At 39.8% G+C, this 16,711-nt stretch overlaps 1 protein-coding gene across 4 annotated transcripts in view; it reads left to right on the top strand.

The window, feature by feature from the left end:
• ITSN1 (intersectin 1) overlaps nucleotides 1-16,711 on the top strand; it is a 211,444-nt gene that overhangs the window by 85,974 nt on the left and 108,759 nt on the right. For all 4 annotated transcript variants that reach the window (XM_025871885.2, XM_025871877.2, XM_073891016.1 and 1 more), the window contains exons 6-11: nucleotides 52-231; nucleotides 2,212-2,308; nucleotides 5,149-5,249; nucleotides 9,827-9,890; nucleotides 12,736-12,873; nucleotides 14,472-14,587. In XM_025871885.2, the coding sequence (XP_025727670.1) occupies nucleotides 52-231; nucleotides 2,212-2,308; nucleotides 5,149-5,249; nucleotides 9,827-9,890; nucleotides 12,736-12,873; nucleotides 14,472-14,587 (696 nt within the window). The remainder of the gene's footprint in view (nucleotides 1-51; nucleotides 232-2,211; nucleotides 2,309-5,148; nucleotides 5,250-9,826; nucleotides 9,891-12,735; nucleotides 12,874-14,471; nucleotides 14,588-16,711) is intronic.

The following is a 16,711-nucleotide window of genomic DNA, read 5'->3' as shown; positions in this document are numbered from 1 at the left end:
AATGTGGACCAGTGATTCCGCGTGAATTTTGTTGGAATTCTTCCTTCCTAGGTATAGGAGGTATCGCCGGCATGCCGCCGCTCGCAGCCGTCGCTTCAGTGCCAATGGGACCCGTTCCAGTTGTGGGAATGTCTCCACCTCTGGTATCTTCTGTTCCTACAGCAGCAGTGCCTCCCCTGGCTAATGGGACTCCCCCTGTCATACAGCCTCTCCCTGCATTTGCTCATCCTGGTACGTGACCTGATGAACCCACACACTGAATTTTTACGTGTATCTTAACTCTTCCTTCTAGCTAAATCTTCTGTCTTCACTTTCTGATTATATGTGAGTGGCATTTGGTTCCAGAGGAAAGTATCTTCCTTTTTCAAATTAAATATCTCATTTTTTTTCCGACATAGTAAGTGGGTTCTGCTAGGCCAGGGAGAAGTAAAGGAGAATGAAATGATGGAGCTCTGGTACCATTATGGGCGAAGGTGAACTGAACAGCTAAAACCAAGAGCGTAACTTCCTTTCCAGGGCTTGACAAAAGCAAGTCAAGTTTGGGTAGTATTCGAACATTTACAGTTTCCATGTGTAAGCAACTACTTTTCTTCAGCTGCTATGAATTGCTGATAAGCCATTCCCTTAGGAGTAGGATTATGTGGGGGGAGAAAAAGGAAAATTGCATATTCCTTTTTTTTTGAGGCGGTATAGTGAAGCAGGTGGAAGGGAGAAGGACGTTTATTAAATGGCTAGATACATTAAGGGTGGAGTATTACCTGCTCTCTTCATTGAAGGAAAGGATGAAAAAGTTCCTGGTGTAGTTAATTTCATTTTAAGACTTAAAAGTCTCTTCCCCTTAGTGAGAAGAAAGCATAAACTATAGATGTGGTCTACAAATCTTTGTAAATTCTTATCCAGTGTGGGAAGTATTTTTTTTTAAGATTTTATTTATTTAGGGGCGCCTGGATGGCTCAGTCGGTTAAGCGTCTGCCTTCGGCTCAGGTCACGATCCCAGGGTCCTGGGATCAAGCCCCTCATTGGGCTCCCTGCTCAGCGGAAAGCCTGCTTCTCTCCCTCTGCTGCTCCCCCTGCTTGTGTGCTCGCTCGCTCTCCCTCTCTGTCAAATAAATAAATAAAATCTTAAAAAAAAAGATTTTATTTATTGGAGAGAGAGCAGGGGGAGGAGCAGAGGGAGAGGCACAAGCAGACTCTGTGCTGAGCGTGGAGCCTGATTCGGGGCTTGATCCCACGACCCTGAGATCATGACCTGAGCCCAAACCAAGAGTCAGATGCTTAACTGACTGAGCCACCCAGAAGCCCCTGGGGGAGGTTTTTTTTGTTTTTTTTTTTTTAAGTACTTTGGATGTGTCTGCGTAATTCAGTAGTGAGGATGGCCTGGGTTTTAACCATGGGTAATGATTATATTTGAATCATTTTTTCTCTGCCCAGCTTCGTGGGTTTCTTACATCTGTCAAGATCTGTCTGCCAAAGAATCTAAATGTTCCACCTTTTTCCCTTTCCTTTTTTTTTTAAAGATTTTCTTGTCCCATGTATTTCACCTTTCATTTGTGACCATGTCCGCAGATAATGACAGCTGAGAAAGTTGTTGCAGTTGCTTTTCCAGTAGTATCTGTGAATCCATGCACTCTGTCTTCTTTCTTTTGTGGCTGATGGCAAATGTTGCAAGATAGTAGGCAGGGATGAGGGGGATGAGGCTAACTAAGGCTCAGAGCCTTTCCCTGGCTCACCACTAACCACCGGCCCAAATGAGAATCAGACACAAGAGCTGCCAACCCTCCCTAGCATCCCATGTTGTGTGGCCAGGACTGCAAGGCTGGGACTTTCTGGCTCTTCTGTCTGGAACTCATACTTTCAGCACAGTTAAGGAACTGCCATAGCCTATGTATTTAAGCTGTTGTTTTGTTAGCTATCTGTGTAGATCCCATAAAATGTGATAATGAAATGTTTAACAAAGAGTTAAATCCATGGATTGTAAACATTTCTACTTAGGAAGGTGATTTTCAGCAGGAATGAATGAGTAAATCTGAAAAATTTTTTGGCAAGGGGCAGGGAGCGAGGAGGGAATAACTCTTTTTTGAGTCCTGGGTGATAAGGGAAGACTAATTTCTGCCTCAGATTTGGTGACTGTGTATTCTCATTTTCGTTAGTAAGGAAATGTTTCTTTTCTTTGTAGGATTAAAATTATTCAACATTTACTTATTTTTACAGCAGCCACGTTGCCAAAGAGCTCTTCCTTTAGTAGATCTGGTCCTGGGTCACAATTAAACACTAAATTACAGAAGGCGCAGTCATTCGATGTGGCTAGGTAAGTGTGCTTGTTTTTAAATGGGCAGTTGAGTTAAAGCCATTATCTGATTAACTCCTAAAACTGAAAATGAGTTAGCTACTTCTTTATTATCTCCTGTTTTGTAGCATGCCAATAATTAGTTCTGGATAATGTTACCAGGTTTTATCACTTACGTGTTGCAGAGATGATAAAGAAAGAACATGACATTTCCTCAAAAAGCTTCGGGTGTTTTTTTTTTTTTTAGCAAGGAAAACAAATAGGTACCAGTTTTACTAATGTTTAAAAATATTGAAATCGAACTCCAGGTAGGAGGGGAAAATTAACTATTTTATGTTAATCATTTAAGAATTTATAAAATTTTTTAGATGAAGATTAGAGCCACAGTCCACCTTCTTTTTATTCTATCTCAGATAATCTCACGGAATCTCTGTGGATTGTTACTGTGAAACCTTATTTAAAACCACCTTTTATGAAATGAATTATTCAGATTAGTGGACAGTCGTTACTGATCAAATATGTGGCCCAATTTTGAAAGCTGATATGACCTTACTGCTTATTATTTTGACCAATCTTAGTTTCGTATTATCTTTCTTATTTTTATTTCCTTTTACCTTTAATTTCCCCCTTGCATACTGCTGAACTAAGATGAAACGTTAGGTCTCTTTGTAAGCCATCTCCAAACTTTTGCAGTTAAAAGGGGATGTAAGTGAAGATGTTTCTATCTTTTCTTGTTTTAGTCCTCATTAGAAACCTTTCCTAAGTGAATCAAGTCATTTTCCCACTTTCAAGAGAAGAGTGTGTTGACTATAATTGAACAGTTTATAACCCTTTATAAAATGATTTAAAGGAAATCCATAAGTGAAAAGTACTATGCTGAATGCTGATTTATGCACATTAGCTCTTGGAATGCTCACAATCTTCCCTACAAGATGACTAGATTCTTCTCTCTATGTTGTAGATAAGGAGGAAGCTCAGAGACATTAGTAATTTGCCCGAAATAGCCTAACTCAGAAGTGACAGAGACAGGAGTTGAACCGAGTTCTTTCTGATTTTGAGGCATGAGTTCCTAACCATGGAAGTTTGCTCTGGAAACTTGAGTTAATGGTGGTATACAGGTATTTGCATTCCACTCAATTAAGGTTTTACTCCTATGACTCAGGAATATTGTTGAGCATCCATTTGCCAAACACCTCATTAATCCCACTCAGCCCCCAACCACCTGCAGTAGATACTGTCTCAGAATTGTGAATGAAGAAGAAAACCCTGAGAGGTTAGAATCCTCACTGACGGTTTGCATTTTACCACAAGGCAGAGCTGAGATGTAAACTGACACTGAATTCCTTCTTTGTTAGTCTTTCTCCTTTACCATGCTGAAGTTTTGAGTTTTCTGTGCCTCTCCACAAGAGATTTTCAAGCCTGCCTTAAAATTGATTTGTGACGTAAGAATGAACAAATAAGCAGTATTAGCAAACATTAATGCTATTAAGACAACTGGTTTGGGGGTTTTTTTGGTAGTCATCTTTTCAATAATTTAAATTTCTGGCAAATTTTTAGAATGTGGCATCTAGTTTTTGGTTACCTGTTAATGAAGTTTTTCGTGCATTTAAATTTTCAGGAAAGTCTCAGCAGAAAACTATGACTTGATAAATATAATCTGGGGCAGCTTCTGTGTGCAACACCCTATATTCCTGGGGTGCAAGAGAAAGATAATTAGCTTTTGACAAGTAGGCAAGAGTGGGAATCAGCAAAATATTAGTTAGTTTAAAATGAGAAGGTTGTTGCAGAATTACTCACAGCAGAATCGATCCTGGTAAGTGTTTTTTACTAAGAAATTTATAATAATTGAAAAGGTGAATATAATTAGATACTTTCCAAGTATTTGGGATCTGTTTCCTATACTTTATGAAGTGTGTATTATTAAGTATAAGGGCATAGATAACATATGTAAATGATGACTAAAAGGTTTCATTTATGATTAAAATTTTGTTTTTACATATGAGAAGTAGATATTTTTGTTGGAATCAAAGGAAATTGCAAATGAGACATTAGTTATAACCTATCCTGGAAGTGGAACGCCATTTTTACCGAGACCTTAGCCATGGTGTTTAAATTGCCCTGTTTAGACACCAGGCTCTTGATAAGCTATAGGTACCAGTGTTATAGTTGTGAGGAACTACCCTGAGACCTGATCACGAAGGAGGCGTAGACCCCACTGACTGCTGGTAGCGGTTTCCTTGGGTCAGAGTTGATGCATTTGGGCAGGGAAAGGTCAGCACTGGATTGCCGGCAAGAAAGCAAAGCTCCTCCCATTACCGCTCCCCTGATTCACCATGACCCTGGACAGGTTCTGTTCTCTCAGCATTTGTGGGAATTGAAACTTCCCAGAATGAAATGATTTCCCTTCCTTAAGAAGTTAATGTGTTTTTGCTAAATAGAAAGTTATAAATATTAAAGAATGAATACCTTTAAAGGCAGTTATCTGTTTGCTATCAGCATTGCTTTTTAAGGTGAAAGAAAACTTCTAGAAGTTTGGAAAAGCCTGGGCATTAGTGTATCACTTCAGTGACAAGGAGATTTTTCCGTGTTTTGTAGAACCTTTAAATTATGAATTGTATCTGTGACTTGGAACAGTCACTTGGTCTGTTGTGTTTTCCCTTGATTCTGGAAAAATAACGAGCGTATCTGTTTTGAGAGAAATGTTTCTAACCTTAAAATTCAGAAGTACTCCTTACACAAAATCCAGAAGTAGTGATTAGAAAGTGAATAAAATGTTAAAGCTGTTTTCTAGGGAAGTTCTTAGTTTACTGTTGTTACAGAATTTAAATACGTTCCTCATTGTCCCTCCTCTTCCCCCACAGTGTCCCTCCCGTGGCAGAGTGGGCTGTCCCTCAGTCATCCAGACTGAAGTACAGACAGTTATTCAACAGTCATGACAAAACTATGAGTGGACACTTAACAGGTATTTACAAATGAGAATTAATTTAGTGAAATATGATTTTGACTCCAAATGCAGATTGCTTCCAGATGTTGGACCATAGATGGTCTCCAAATGCCTTTCTCTGTTTGCTTTTTATCAAAACATGGTTTTCATTGTCCTCCTTCATCTTGAGTTCTCATCTCCTGATAACGCCACACTTACACTTTCTTCTCCAGTGCGGCGCCTCAGGCTTTGACCCTGGTGCTTCTTGGTAAATGGAACATAGACCCAGGATCCTGCTGCACAGTGGACACCACTAGTATGCAAGTCAGAGTGCTGGCACAGAAACACGGCTAGAAACCCAAACTGGTTCTGAAGCCCAGCTTTGTACGTGAACTTGCAAGTGTCCCTCAAAGAGCCTGTGTTTAAGGCAGTTTGCAGGGTGAAGGTAATTGGTTGGGGAGCTTGGAACCTGCCTCTGCCCCTAACTAGCTGGAGGTCACTTTACCTAGTTAGATTATTTCTTGTACAAGAGGTCAGAGTTAAGTTATATGACCTCCATGGATTTAAAGAAAAAAAAAAAGATTCTGTTACCTATATCAGTAGAAAGGATGTTAGGGTACTATCCAGAAGGGTTTCTCAAAATTGATGAGAGAATTCTAAAGAAAGGTATAATTTTAGTAAGAATAGATACCTCTGATCTGAACATTGAGAAGGGAAAGAATGTGACTGCCCTTTCACAGCACAGAAGGAAGGAGAAAGAGTGAATTTTCCTGACGTGGAAAAAGGTATTTTAATTTTCTGACTTTTTTTCTTACTTTTTTTGCGCTATCACCTAACAATTGCAATTTTTACTTACAAAAGAAAAGTTCACCTGTTAAAAAATATCAGCGTTGGGTGAGATTTGGAAGGGTCTGATCTAATCTTGAGCCTTATCCCTAAAAAACGATCTCAGCAGTCTTCTCAAATAAGTATACATTTATATCCGAGGGGGCAGATTGTAATTGTACACAAGTTTTCTAAATGCCACGCTCACTCTGCTGAAACATCACTGTCATTTTTATACATACTATGGGAAACCAGTCCAGCTTACACAGGCACTGAGGGAATATTCAGTAGTACAGTTTTTAAGTATAATTCAGTTTTGGGGTACATGGTCTGTTTCACACCAGTGCTCCATACAGACCCAGAACTATGTTGTCAGTGAATCCGAGAAGAATTCTTCCAAGCATTGTTGGTGTTTGCTGTGAATTAATTAAAATAGTATTCAGGTGTGACATTGATGTAGCGATCCTCTTTCTTGGTAGGATCTGTGTTTTATGAATGCAGTGCAGTGTCTTCATCCTAAAGATAATGATGCAAGCACTTAAATATTTAGAACTTTTAATAGATGAGGTAGACAGTAAAATTTGAAATATACCTGAAAGAGCAGATTTTGCTCATGTTTCTCTGCATACTTAATCTCTGAGCTTGTGATCTGAGCTTGTCCACTGTGGGAAGTAAAGCTAATCTAGCAGTGGTATATTTTACTCCACTGATTACCTGGGTTAATTTAGCTGGTACACCTGTTTAGGTGGGTACCCCCTCGTTCCTTCACAACTTGATGTGTATGCTGTTAAACACTCTTAAAAGAGACAATCTTAAAAATAGAGAGAGCCCATTCTCTAATCAAGATAATGTAAGTAGATGTAGAATTCTGGCAGTCATCAATGCTAGCCTCTCCTCAAAGAGGGATTTTATTCATCTTGCATTGTGAAACAATGAATATGCTCTTTGGTTATTTATATTAATCACAAAAGCTGAAGTGATAGGCATTGTTTGAGATAAAGTATTAACTTCATTTAATTATTTCTGCCTTTCCCGTGCATGCTTCCCTACACAAACACGGGTGCCCATAGTAGGGCTTATGAACTTGGGATTTCTGTTTATTCCCATAATGTTTCCATAGAAGCCAGTACCCCAAAACTGATATCTTTTTTATGGATGTGGGCTTCCACAGGATAGTTCTCCATACTCAAGAGTTCAATTTTATGCTGTTCTATTACGCTAGGAGGCCATCTTAGGTGTTGGTGATTATTTTGATGTTTCACAACTCTTTGTCTTAGGACGTACAGAGTCAAGTATTAGAATTGCAAAAAGCTGTGGTCTTCTGGTGTGGTAGGTAACAAACTTTTTCTATAAAGAACAAAACCATAAACATATTCGGCTTACATTTTGCCTGTCACAGCTACTCAACTGTGCCATTCTAGTACAAAAGCAACCATGTGTCACGCTCCAGTGAATGGGCTTGGTGGTGTTTCAAGAAAACTTTATTTACAAACACAGATGGGGGACCAGATACGGCCTGTGGGCTGTGTCTTACCAATCGCTGTTCCAGATCATTTCCCTCACTTAGAGGGGAAGGAGCTTACTCTTAGAGAGTGAAAGTACTTTTGTTAATGTCATAGGGAGTAGGAAGAGTCAGGACTGGAATCCAAATCTCCTGCTACCCATCTAGGTCCAGAACTAGTTCTTTTTGTTTGTTTATTATTACACTTTTTATTGGTAGTAGGTGAAATACTGTCTTCCTTTTATGTAGTTCTGAAGTGGAGAGAATTATTACAAGTATCAATTAAAGCATTCACTGAAGTTTGGCTAATTCTATTTTTGTGTTCCACCATGCTAAGTGTACAATATTAGAGACTACACAAAATGATCAGTGTACTTTCCTCATTCCAGTATACCACAGAACTTCTAGAGCTTTTCCCATTAATTTTAAAAAGATTGCTTCTCAGAGACTCCCAATACACAGACACCGACACACACACACACACACACACACACACACACACACACACATTCATCCAACAGGAATGTGTACATATGTTTGCCAAAACCTAGAAGGTTCGCTGTTCATAATGGCCTCAAAATGAAAACTATCTGAATGCCCATCAACAGAATGGATACATAGATTGTTACATATTCACAAAATGATATACCACACAACAGTTAGGGTTAATGTCCTACAATTGCGTACAGTTTGTGGAACAGAATAAGCCAGACTTACCACGGGCACACTGTGCTGTTAGAAGTTGGGCTGCACTTGGTCGGGGGGATGATTAGAAGGGAGCTGGAGCTGGGGCGCCTAGGTGGCTCAGTTGGTTTAGCTTCTGACTCTCAGGTCATGATCTCAGGGTGGTAAGATGGAGTCCTTCATTGGGCTCTGCTCTGGGCGTGGAGCCTGCTTAAGATTCCCTCTCTCCCACTCCCTCTCTACCTCCCATCTCCCCTTCTCTTAAAAAAAGAGGGGAACTGGATAGGGTTTCTGGGGTGCTGTTTCATAATCTAGGTGTGATTTACTTGACCATTTTCAGTTTGGAAAATTAAGCTGTATACCTGTACACATGTGAAAATACATATGTATATGTTCATGTGTGCTTTTCTGCTCACATTTTATATGTAAATCAAAGTTCGAATATTGTCTATATTAACTACCATTAATTTAGCATTTTTTATGCACTAGCACTATATTAAGCTCCATGTTATAGTTCCTTATTTGATGGAGCACAGACTCGTAAATCTGGAAGGGACATCTGAAATGAGAAAACTGGTCCAGCTAATGAGGAAACTGCCTGCCTGAGTCTCATGGCAAGTTCTCCGGCACTTCCTGTGCTGATACATTGGGGGCGATTCTCAGAGGTCCCTGACCGCTACTGCTTGCTATGCAAAAACACATCTGGTGTGTTTTTTGTGTGTTTTTTGATGAGGTGCCATTTGAAAAATGAAATAGCTAAAAGCAAAAATTTATACATGGCAATCTTCCCAACCAGATTGCTACAACTCTCCATTCCTTGGTCCATCGGTCATCCTGGGACCACACCTTGAGAGTCAGTGATGGATAGAAGACACAGTTGTCTCTCTCCCAGCACTGGTTTATTTCAACACTCAAAATTTCCACTGTAGACTTTATCTGATATCTAAGCCCAAGTTTCATGCCAGAGGTGAAGATATTTACAAGTACTTTAAGAAATGAGAGGTGATTTGGAGAGCAGAGTTGGAATTCCAGGCATTCTTTATTGCTAACATAAGAAATGGTTGTGATACTAGCCATTTGTGGAGGCTTGAGCAAGACCCCCTTTTTTTTTTTTAAGTCTGTAATGAAACAGTTACAAGAGTTGTCCTCTCTTAAGGTCCTTCCTCCTCTGAGATTCTTGAATCTTCTCTGATAGTGGTCTTGGTAGAGGCAGCACACAGTGGCAGAAGATGCTGAGTTTAGAGACAAGAAGTTTCAGCTTTGTAAATAAAAGCCTGATAACAAATAGAGATGATAATCTGGATAAAAGGGCAGGTTACATTTTGAAACTCTAATCTTTTACATACTCTTTTTTCATTAACCATCCATTTAACAAGAATTTATTGAGTATGTGCCAGATGCTGTGGTGTGCTTTGTTTTTTTTTCCCTTTTCATTGGGGCTTAATTTCCTTTTGAAAAAGCCCCTTGGGTAATAGCAAATACTGTTTAAAGCACTGTGATTGCATGAGATTGCATAGTGCTGCTTTATGTGCACAACACTGGTCTTCCTGGACAGTGAAGATTTGCTGATTCATCTTTATATTTTTTTCCCCCGGTTTCTGTTTAGGTCCCCAAGCAAGAACTATTCTTATGCAATCAAGTTTGCCACAGGCTCAGCTGGCTTCAATATGGTAAGGAATAAAAAGTTCCTTGGTTTGTATAAAGTGGCTTAAATTGGTATGGCTTCATGGGTCTTTAGATTCATACCAGTATTTATGGGTGGGGCTGTAGGAATTATGCTTAATTTTCCAATGATCTGTGAAGATCATCTCACTCTTTCCCCTTTTTGATTTTGAAAAATACAAAAGCAGAGAGATTGATGAATTCTCTATCACGCAGTTTATAGTAAGTCTCAGCTTGTGACTTAGATCTGGTTCTCCCCTCCTCCTTCCCGATTATTTTAAGCCAGATCTCAGTGATTATATCGTTTTCATCTACAAGTATTTTAGCTTGCATTTCCAAAAGAGATAGGGATTTTTTTCAAGAAGACCGTAATACCAGTAGTCCACCAAAAATGTTTAATAGTAATTCTTATCATTAAGTTAATCAGATAGTGATCAGATTCGTTAGATTGGATCATAATTTTTTGTAGCTGACTTGTTCAGATCATGCAGATATATCTGTATTTGGCATCAGTTGGTTGACACGTCTTTTAAGTGTTCTGTAAACTCCCCCGTGTTCTCTGATCCCCCCAAACAAGAAGAACCCAGATTGTTTATCCTGTAGTTTCTTCTAGTCTATCTTTTGGTGGTTGCTTCCTTGTGTTAATTTATTCCTGGGTTTCCTGTAGATGGGTAACTGGATCTAGAGCAATGTTTCTACACTTCAACACGATTGACCCTTTGGGCCTGATAATTTTTCACTGTGGGGGGGTGTTCTGTGTATTGTAGATTGTTCAGTAGCATCTTTGGCCTCCACCTACTAGATGCCAGTAACATGACCCCCCACCCCCCGTTTTGACAATCAAAGATGTCTCCATGTATTGACAGATGTCCCTTGGGGTACAAAATCATCCCACTCATGAGAACCACTCATCAGATTCAAGTTTGATTTTTTTTTTTTTTTTTGGCAAGACTACATCAGAGATATTGCAGTGTACTTTCATCAGAAGGCACATAAATGTCTATTTTGCAGTGATTTTTTTTTTTTTCTCTTAGGGAGGAAGGGAGGGTGAGGGAGGGACAGAGGGAGAAGCAGTCTCCACACCCAGCACAGACCCCAGCGTGCGGCTTGATCTCACAACCCTGAGATCACGACCTGAGCCAAAATCAAGAGTCGGATGTTTAACTAACTGACTGAGCCACCCAGGCGCCCCGATTTTGTAAGGATTTTTCATAGCTTTTGATTACTTTAATTGCATGAATCGAGGTTCATGGTTTTGCCATAGGGCCCATTGATACGGTTGCTTCATAAGTGGTCACGCTCTAGTGCTAGTTCCTTCACCCATCCTGGTTCCTTCTGCTTTGTATTAAAGGGTCTTCCTTTGAAATATAATAATAATAGACCAGGTAATAAACATAATAGACCAGTTAATATGACACATCCAGATCTCTTAAGTCTGGGTATGTACCAGTATCCTAGGACCTTCTGAAATGTAAACTTGAGATCTGACATTTATGGAGGTTGATTGGTAGTTTATTAGGTGTTCTTGTGACACTAGAGTATATTGAAATGCTTCAGTATCTCATTTATAACCTGCCTTCTTTGAAAAAAATACTTAAGTCTCTCCTACTAGAATGGTATTATATTCCCTTTCTATACAATAGAAAGATATTTTAATTAAGTGTTTACAGCCATTATTTAGGCAAGTATGGGGGGAAAAGAATCCCACCTGCCTTCTAATTGAATTTGTCAGGGAGTTGCTGTAGTGGGGGATGGGAAGGAGGAGACGATGAGGAAGAACAGGCAGGATTCTGGCATCTGGAAAATACAAAGCTCGAGGGACAGAAAAGAAATCATTGGTTGCCAGGGTCTGTGGGCAAGGCAAGGGGGTGACTAAGAAATGCAGGGGAATTTTGCGTGGTGATGGCAACTGTTCTATATATTGTGATACACAACTGAATTCAGTTATGCCACTGAATCTGTCAAAACTTGCAGAACTGTACTCTAGAAAGGGCAAATGTCACTGTATGGACATTATACCTTTAATAAAAACTGGTTTATGCCACCCAAGGACATTTCAGATTTAAGAGGAATTTCTTGATTTTATGGCATCAGCAAAGCCGGTTTCCCAGTGTAGTATCTGTCCTGTTGGCATTCTGGTGAACATCTTTGTTGTCTTGCATCCTCTTTTGGTGTCCAGAAGTGATTAAGTAAAATCCCATTCTTAGACTTGCTGGAAAAAAATCTGTTTATTCTCATTAACTACTAGGGCAAGTTGATTATGAGGAATGGTAGCCACTGAATCTTGAGACTAAGGAGCAGCAAGCATCTTGACTCTGGCTGAAGGCCATAAAGATCCACCCTTGTAGGTCTAGATCAGAAGTTGGCAAGCTAACCTAAATGAGTAGAACTTGGCCTGCAGCTGTGTTTGTAAATGAGGTTTTACACCCATTTATTTATGTATCTATGGCTGCTTTCTTGCCAAAAGGGCAGAATTCAGTGTGATAAGAGACCATGTCTTGTAAAGCTTAAATGTTTACTATCTGACCCGATAGTTTGCCGAGCATAGTGTTTAAAGACACATAGAATGTGAGTATGATATGTTTTAAATGGGCTGGCAAGGCTTGAGAAGAGTATAATTATAATCATAGTTAACATTTGCTGAATGCTGAACACCACCCCAACGATTTGGATTGTTTCATTTTATCTTTGCAGCAGTACTATGAAATAGGTACTATTTTTATAAACCGAGGCACAGAGAGACTCAACTGGCCTAGAGTCAGAATAAGGAAACAGAACATTTCAATCACTTGTGAATAGTAACACACATGCATTTTCATGAAACTAGAATATGGTTAACTTTTTGTTGAATAGGAATCTTTCTGACATTGATCAAGATGGAAAACTCACAGCAGAAGAATTTATCTTGGCTATGCACCTAATTGATGTCGCTATGTCTGGCCAACCACTGCCACCTGTCCTGCCTCCAGAGTACATTCCACCTTCCTTTAGGTAAGGAACCTTTGGCCCTTACAAGAAATTGTGGATTTGCTATGTGAATTTCAAACTGGATTTTGTTGGCTGTGTCTCTCTTAGTCACTTTTATTCCTGGCAAGTAAATGAAATATCCATGAATTCAAGAAAGTGTTCTTATCTAGGTCCTGTGTTAATCTTGGGCCTATTCTGTTCTGTCTTTTTTTTTTTTTAAAGATTTATTTATTTAGTCATTTATTTGACAGAGAGAGACACAGCGAGAGAGAAAACATAAGCAGGGGGAGTGGGAGAGGGAGAAGCAGGCTTCCCACGGAGCGGGGAGCCCGATGGGGGGCTCGATCCCAGGACCCTGGGATCATGACCCGAGCCGAAGGCAGAAGCTTAACGACTGAGCCACCCAGGCGCCCCGGGCCTGTTCTGTTCTTTAAAGTAGTTCGAGTCTATTAGTAAAACATCAAAAGGTTGTCGATTTTTGTACCCATCTATCTAATCAAAGTTCACCAAAAATTTTAACAGTTAAAGTAAAACCATATTAACCTGTGCATAGTAACTAAGGCAGCAGGGAGACTCTACCTGTGACTTCTACACACTGGTTAGGTAACAAAATACAGGCAATGTAGAAATTATAATCAGGAAGCTAATTAAAGACAATGATCCTGGTCTGAAACAGTTTCAGTGGAATTTTCAAGAGAATAGACCAAGGTCCAGTTGGGAGGAATGTGCAATGACTGGTCTGCCTTCACACACCGCACGCCTCCCCTCTCAGACAACGACGTCTCACGGCTTTAACTTTAAAAGACAAATAGGAAATCTTACAAGCACAGAGAACAGGAAAAGAAAGACAAGAATTTCTGTCCTGATTCCTCAAATACCTGGGCGGGGGGAGTTGTGTGCAGAGATCCCCAAAAAAGTGAGAGAAAGGGTGCCCTGGCTGTCAGTGCGTACATGGAGCGAGCCGAGAAATCTGGCTGTCGGAAGAAACTGTAGCTGGGCAGTGTGTCTGCAGTCTGACAGCTGCATGGATCACTATAAGAGATGCAAGACTGGAAGCTGATAGAAAAGCATTGACGAAAAGGTAGATTGCTTTAAAAGAACAAGGTTAACGGCTTAGGGGGAAACTAATCAGTAATCTAAATGATTTGTTTTAGGGCCTGTGATGTGTACTATTTCATGTGTTTGTTATAAGAAAAAATGGATAGAAAGACTTTGTAAAGGGAAAAGAGGTGCTCCCATTCAGCTGAGCCGCTCATCTTCCCTTGGCAGATTTAATGTTCTGTAAAAGGGTAGTGGTAACAACGGTGAGCACTTGACTGTGACCCAGGCACTGTTCTAGACCACGTGATGATTATTCACTAATTCAGCCCTTTGGAATTGCCCTGATTTGGGGGATAGCTCTAAACATTTGAACGAACTGGGCACTCTAGAGTCTGATGATATTCACATACTCATTTTTTAAAAACTCTTTGTAAATAAAGAGGACCAAATCTTTATCTTTTCCTCACTATAAATGAAATATACTCCATGATGTGGCATACTCTTTAACAATTCTTTTCCATAATTTGCTCAATTCTACCAGACAGCTTTATATATGAATCTCTTTTTTTCCACAATTGCAGACGAGTTCGATCCGGCAGTGGTATATCTATCATCAGCTCAACGGCAGTCGATCAGAGGTTACCAGAGGAACCGGTTTTAGAAGATGAACAGCAACAACTAGAGAAGAAATTACCTGGTAAGGCAATCTTTATATTTGACATCATATTAGAGATGTTCTACCTCTCAGGCAACGATGGAGGTAAAACTAAATTTAGCTTCTGACATTCTTGCTGTGTTCCTTTAACTGACCTTAGTCCAAAAGGACACACTCTTAATATGCTTTTGGATTTGAATATATGTAGAGGAATAAGAACATTATGTACTTTGCTAACGCACCCTTGTTCTAACTTTTAAATTGAAATCTGATTATTTACCATATACAAAAATTTCATAAATGTTATTTATAAAACAGTCAAAATTGGTAAACCTTTATGGTGTTTGCTCAATACCAGCAGTGTAGAAATAGAATATGAAATTCCCTACTGTTATTTTCTCATGTTGTTATAAGAGAATTGGAAACTCCTTAATGACAGAAAGCTATTTTAAATTTAATATGAACCTATTTTTAAAAATCCTCATTTGTAATAATAAACCCATCACGCTATTAAAATATTCTAAGGTGGCTGTGGATTATTAATGATGAGATGATAATTGACACTATGAAGCAAATGAAATTTATTGTGCATTCTCTTTATATTAAATACCTTGTCTGTGTCATGTAGCTGCATTTAAAAGTGCTCAGTGGTTAACTGACCTGCTCAGGACACTGGCTCTTCCAGTTTCCTCTTTAAACTAAATTAGTTTTTGTTCACTGATAAACTTATTATTAAAAATGTTCTTGGGGGTGCCTGGCCCAGTTGGTTAAGAATCTGCCTTCAGCTCAGGTCATGATCCTGGAGTCCTGGGATCGAGCCCCGCATTGGGCTCCCTGCTTAGCAGAGTCTGCTTCTCCCTCTCCCTCTGCCACTCCCCCCTGCCCATCCCCCCTCTCTCTCCATCTTAAATAAATAAATAAAATCTTAAAAAAAGAAAGAAAGAAAAATGTTCTTGGGGTGCCTGGGTGGCTCAGTCGGTTGAGCATCCAACTCTTGGTTTTGGCTCAGGTCATGATCTCACGAGTCGTGGGAGTGAGACCCGCATCAGCCTCTGCGCTCAGTGGGGAGTCTGCTTGAGATTCTCTCCCTCTGCCCCTCCCACTGCTCTCTCCCTCTGTCTCTCAAAAAAAAAAATCTTAAGAAAAAAAACGAAAAAAGAACATGTTCTTTATGCAAAGCTATGTGTTGAGTACAGTGAAGAATTTAAATATTAAAAACGTGGTCCCTACCTTCTAGAAGGTTATAGTATGATTGAGGATTTAGGGCATCCATATAAACAATCATCAAAGCAGTATATAAGTGCAGTAAATCCCTAAAGACAGTATTACAGATGCACAGCAGAGCTTACTTACGCTGGTTGGCATAGGCTGGAAAGGCATAAGGTATGGATCTCTGTGGAGGAGGTCACAGTTGTGTTGAGACTGAAGATTGAATAGAGTCATTACAAGTGGAAAGGAATAACATTTCAGGTTGATGCTGATGGGAATGAATGGGAATGAAGTCTCAAAGGCAAATAAGGACAGGAGTCCTTTGAATTTGCAATTTTCTTTTCCTCTTGGTGGTAGACATTCATTTAGAGTTCTGAACAGGAAGTGACATCATCAGAGATTTGTGTTCATTCATTCCTTCCTTCAGGAGCCATTTATTATCTGCCTCCTATGTAGCAGATAGGGCCAGATACTGGAACTAAGACGTGTAGGGACTTTCAGGTATTTTTTTTAAAGATTTTATTTATTTATATGAGAGAGAGAGAATGAGAGAGAGTGAGCACATGAGGGGGGGCAGGGTCAGAGAGAGAAGCAGACTCCCTGCCAAGCAGGGAGCCTGATGCGGGACTCGATCCAGGGACTCCAGGATCATGACCTGAGCCGGAGACAGTTGCTTAACCAACTGAGCCACCTAGGCGCCCCACAGGTATTTTTTAATTGAGGTAAAATTCACATAACAGAAAATCGATCATTAAAAATACACAATTCGGTGGCTTAGTTTGGGCCACCATAATAAAATGCAGCAGTCTGGGTGGCTTGAAGAGTGAATTTCTCACTGTTCTGGAGGCCATTAAGTCTGAGGTCAGGGTGCCATCCAGTTTGGTTTCTGGTGAGGCTCTCTTTCTGGCATGCAGATGGTGGCCTTCTTTTATATCCTCCTATCACTTTTCCTTGATG

The sequence above is a fragment of the Callorhinus ursinus genome, unplaced genomic scaffold, assembly GCF_003265705.2.
Source record: "Callorhinus ursinus isolate GAN/ISIS: 27379988/994484 unplaced genomic scaffold, GSC_fseal_2.0 scaffold1, whole genome shotgun sequence".
NCBI lineage: Eukaryota > Metazoa > Chordata > Mammalia > Carnivora > Otariidae > Callorhinus > Callorhinus ursinus.
This window is presented reverse-complemented; position numbering and strand designations above follow the sequence as displayed.